The sequence below is a fragment of the Vigna unguiculata genome, chromosome 8, assembly GCF_037176805.1.
Source record: "Vigna unguiculata cultivar grain cowpea cultivar isolate G323 ecotype 2 chromosome 8, ASM3717680v1, whole genome shotgun sequence".
NCBI classification, from domain to species: domain Eukaryota; kingdom Viridiplantae; phylum Streptophyta; class Magnoliopsida; order Fabales; family Fabaceae; genus Vigna; species Vigna unguiculata.
The window spans coordinates 7,689,939-7,694,898 of NC_140799.1; the positions used below are offsets into that span (position 1 = coordinate 7,689,939).

The 4,960-nt window shown below is 31.8% G+C and overlaps 1 protein-coding gene across 1 annotated transcript; it reads right to left on the reverse strand.

Moving 5' to 3' along the window:
- Positions 1-291: 291 nt before the first annotated feature.
- LOC146884089 (uncharacterized) lies at positions 292-1,320 on the reverse strand. Its single transcript, XM_085665530.1, has 2 exons — positions 865-1,320; positions 292-681 (listed from the first exon to the last, which is right to left on the reverse strand). The coding sequence occupies exons 1-2, from the start codon at positions 970-972 to the stop codon at positions 586-588; spliced, it is 204 nt and encodes a 67-aa protein (XP_085521656.1). The 5' UTR covers positions 973-1,320; the 3' UTR covers positions 292-585.
- Positions 1,321-4,960: the final 3,640 nt, after the last annotated feature.

A 4,960-nucleotide genomic window follows, 5' to 3' on the forward strand; every position in this document is an offset into this window, starting at 1 on the left:
GTATGACTGTTATATCTATGAAACTTATTTTTAACATAATATTTACTCTTAATACAATGGTTCTTTCCTAGGTTGTATTGATTAAGCATTAGATGAAACATGAACAAAGCAAAGGGGCGTCTATTAAATTGATGCCGAGGAAACATGAACAAACCACTGAAGCCCTTCAACTATACAATGATCCTGAACAAATGCATTCATGTAATGTAAGAAAAATGACATCAAAGGACTGAAACGGGATTGGTTTGATTTGAATTAGAATCATGCTACATATTGCCATATGATCAAACATATTCCAACATAAATTAATCACCATTAAATTCAAACATAATACATTTATCTGCATTATCTTCTACTATACAAATCTCTTTCTTAGGTTTGACGCAAGCTGCATGTTTCAGTTCTATGAAATTGGGTTAATAGTAAGGCTTTTAAGCCCTTTCAACAGCATATGAAAAGGGAGAAACTATACATCGTTAAAGATGTTCTAGTATACAAAGATAGAATTTTTCCAATTATTCTCATAAATCAAACATAAAAAGAAAAAGAGAACATCAAAAAGTAAGAAAAGAAAACCACAATTTTTCAAAACTTGGAGGATTCCTCAAACTCGTTCAATCTCTCGTCCTTCTTCCTCCTCAATTCAGCCTCATAGTTTCTCAGCCTCTCGTTCATTCTCTCCTGCACACAGCACAAGTACACCCACATCAAACACACGAAAAAAGAAAAAAATCTTTAAAGAGAAAAGGGAAAAGGGTTTCAAAATATTCTATCAAGCCTCCATTAGTTAGCTTCAGAAAGCCATAAAATTGAAGAGGCAGAAGAAGCAACTGGGAAGAAAGAAGAGAGTGATGGTATGCTAACCTTGTAGTTAGATTCAACACGGTGCATAACGTAGAATCCGAGGATGCCTCCAAGGATTGTACCGGCCATGATTCGAATGTAGCCCCATTTCTGAGAAACAGGTCTCATTATCGTTTCTTCACTCTTGATTTCTGCAGAGAATGTGGTTTCAGTTTCAGCGTTTAATGGTACGGGCTTTCTGTTTTGGATATGTTACACCGGCCCAATTTTCAGAATAAACAAGTAATGGCAATAACTTCACCCCATCAATTTTCAAAAAAATGACCATTTTTGACCCTTGTAAATTTGATTTTTGAATTATTAATTTCGGAATTTCTCTAATAACATTTTTCGGAATGAAATTTTGAATCAAACAGTTGGGTTAGTCCCACTACTGCAATAAATTAACATTAACTTGGTACTAACCAAGTTGTCCCAAGTGCCACAATGACCAATTCATCAGTCCAAGACGTGACAATGGTACACTACGCCAAATTTAACAATAGACAGCGCACTTTAGACAACGCTTATTTAATTAAGCGCTATAAATGGAAATGTGGAACATTAGACGGCGCTTTATTAGATAAATGTTGTCTAAATGAGTATCCATAGATAGCGCTTTTTTAAATAAACGCTATTTATATTTAATTATTTTAAAAATAAAATTAAACATTTTAAATAGATCAAACAGAGAGCGTTTAAATAAAAAAGTGTTTTCTATGTATTCAAAATAGAGAGCGCTTAAGTATAACAGGACGTATATGTAATAAAGAAAATTTTCCCCCGCGCCATACACTTCACGTTTTCTGTTCTACAACCCTCACGCATCATATGTATTAAAAAAAATATTCCCCTGCGCAATAACTTCGTGTTTTCTCTTCTACAACCCTCACGCAACAGCACCCGCGACTCCTACTGTAGTAGCATTTGCGTTCTCCAACCACAAGAACATAGCCCTTTCCAACCACAATAGCTTTCATTCTTCAAGCGGGTGTTGTCGATTAAGGGTTTGGGAAAGTATTCCGTGTTGCGACAGCGAGTGGGCGCTCTCCATCAATTTTTGCAGCGGCGGACGACTTCTCTCGTATTCTGGCAGCGAACGAACGACGACGACCAACAACCACTACAGTGAGTACCAAACTCTCTTATTTTTCTCCTTCTACCTCCTATTTTGTTCATTCTTTGTTCCTTTTTATCTATTTTGGCCACTGTTGTCGTTGGAAGAAAAACTTGGATACCAAACTTTGTAATTTAGGGCAAAAATTGGAAGAAAAGCATAAAAATTAGAAGGAAGAATGAGAGGAGCGAATAACCATTCTTAGGGGACTCATTATGATCAGAGAAGGGGGAAAAGAAAAGTAATTATATGATCGTACTCTCATGATTAGTGTATAAGAAAGGTGAAAGCTTGATTATATGAAATCAAATATATATTCAAATCAATGCATCCATCTTTATTTGAGAGTAATTAGGTTCATTTTAATATTCATATTCATAGTCTATCCATGCTATTTGACCTGCACTCACATTCTGCATCCACACCACCATATTTCAAGTAGTTTAGGAACTTTATGCAGTTTAACCAAAACGAGTTTCCTTTTTAGAGCTTTCTATGCATATCCACTTAAGTCATACATCGTATATCAAGCTTTGGCATTGCATCTAGAAGTGGATGAGTTGAATTGGTTTGTTGTTGTGAATTGGTTGATTAAACTCATGTTCACACCATTATTCTGATTTTCATATTAGTTTGATCAAGAGATTTATCTCATAGGAATTTCAATGGGTACACATAATTTTATTGCATTTATAATTGCATGATAGCACTTAAAGTTTATTCCATTCACGGTGGGATGCTTAACATATGAATTCAGTTTTGCAGCATAGATTGGATTACTTTCATGCATATGAATTAGTGGGAGGTGCATTCTATATGTGAAAAATATTTATTCATTTAGGTGTTGGAATGTTTATTTAATTGCATATGATTTGTTTTGAACTCATTTTGCATATGCTACGGTCTGGTATGAATTAATGGGGAGTGCTCTGCTGCTGTAATGTGATAAATTCACTATTGTCTTGTGTTATTTGCCACTATCTTGCACTGATTGAATACTATCATGACATTCCAAGCATTTTCTTATTTAGCTTAGCACTACATCTAGGTTAATCTTCTTCTCAATTAGTTTAATTCATCTTTTCATTTTTTTTCCATCATTTAGCATTCCATTTATCATGTTGATGCATAAATCTGGTTCTGAATTTAATTATTTCTCTGCTGCCAAAATTTGATTCTCTGCTAGCATATAAAATATGGACTTTGATTTTCTTGTCATGTAGTAGCACTTTATCACAACAAATCTAATAATGCATAGTGAGTTTAATATGGTATTTTGTTGTTGTCACGTGCTTAATTGTTATTGCTATATGTTATATACACTCTTTGCTATAATTTCACACGACATTCTTGGTGAAATTAATATTCTGCATTTTATCATGTAGCACTTTGCTATAATTTCATCTATTGTTGTCACGCAGTACTTAAATTCATTTTAATATTTACATCATTAATCCATCCATGCTATTTAATCTGCACTCACATTCTGCATCCACACCATCATATTTCAAGTAGTTTGATAAGTTTATGCAGTTTAACAACTGTGAGTTTCTATTTTAGAGCTTTCTATGCATACCACTTAATTCATATACATGGCATATCAAGCTTTAACATTGCATCTAGAAGTGGATGAGTTGAATTGGTTTGTTGTTGTGATTTGAATCCCGAATCTGTCATGGCTCTTGTATTATGTCTTGATATGAATTGGATTAGGTAGGTTGGGATTGTAGTTAAGTCTAAATTTTGTCCAGTATATTGAACTCATGTTTACACATTCATTCTGAATTTTATATCAGTTTGATCAAGAAATTAATCTCAAAGGAATTCTAATGGGTGCACATAATTTTCTTGCATTCATAATTGCATGACAGCACTTCAAATTTATTCCATTCATGATGGGATGCTTAACATGTGAATTCAGTTCTCCAGTAGAAATTGGGTTACTCTCATGCATATGAATTAGTGGTAGGTGCATTCTATCCGTGAAGAAAATTCATTCATTTAGGTAGCTATCCATTCTTGTTTTGATCATGCATTTAGTTTAACTTTTGATTAAATAAATTATTCATCTTCTTTCTTAATTCTTTTCTTAATTTACTTTTAATTTTATTTTCTCCCATTTTCAAGTTTCATTTCATTTTTAGGAAATCTGTAAAAGGAATGTGGCAAAAATGGTTCCAAATTTCTATGGTAATATTCAAGTAGTACATAAATATGTTTTAAGTTGTTAGTTGTTAGTGGGAAGCGGAGATAATTAAGTTATGACACAATCCAACCATGTGCTTTTTTTGCAATTATAGCCACATAAAGTATTAATTACATCATTAAATTTAAAGTATTATTTCTTATATTTATAAAAGAACACTTTACTTTTAAATTTAATCGTATTTTAAAAGACTAATTAAAATAATAAAATAAACTAATTAAAATAATAAAATGTTACTTTTAAAATTAACTAAAGTACTAATATATATTTAAACTAAAATGTATTAAATACTAATATATATTTAAACTAAAATGTATTCAACACTAATATATATTTAAACTAAAATTTCTTCCGTTAATGTGTTGTTTTTTCATGTGTGAGTTATTAGTTGTAAATACTATATGGATAGTGCATTTAAAAATATAATTTGACCAAATGCTTAAACATTCTAAACATACGAACATAAAGTATTATCTTCTTCCGTTTTTCATTTTTACTAATTGTATTCTTATTCTTGTTTTAAATTTGTAGTTGTTGACTTTGGTACACACAAATCACAGTGTAATTTTAAATAGTGAGTATATTTCTTGATAATGGGGTGATTTTGATTGACTAATGTAATTTTATTTTTGTTTGTTGTAGTATTTTCCTAGTTGCAGATGTCAACAATATTCTGACAACCAAATCATTGAAGTCAGGGAAGATTGATGTTTTTATCTCATTAGTAAATGTTTATAGGTTAGTTGTATATTGCCTTATACCTAAATAGGGAAGGTTAGGAACAATGTTTTGTA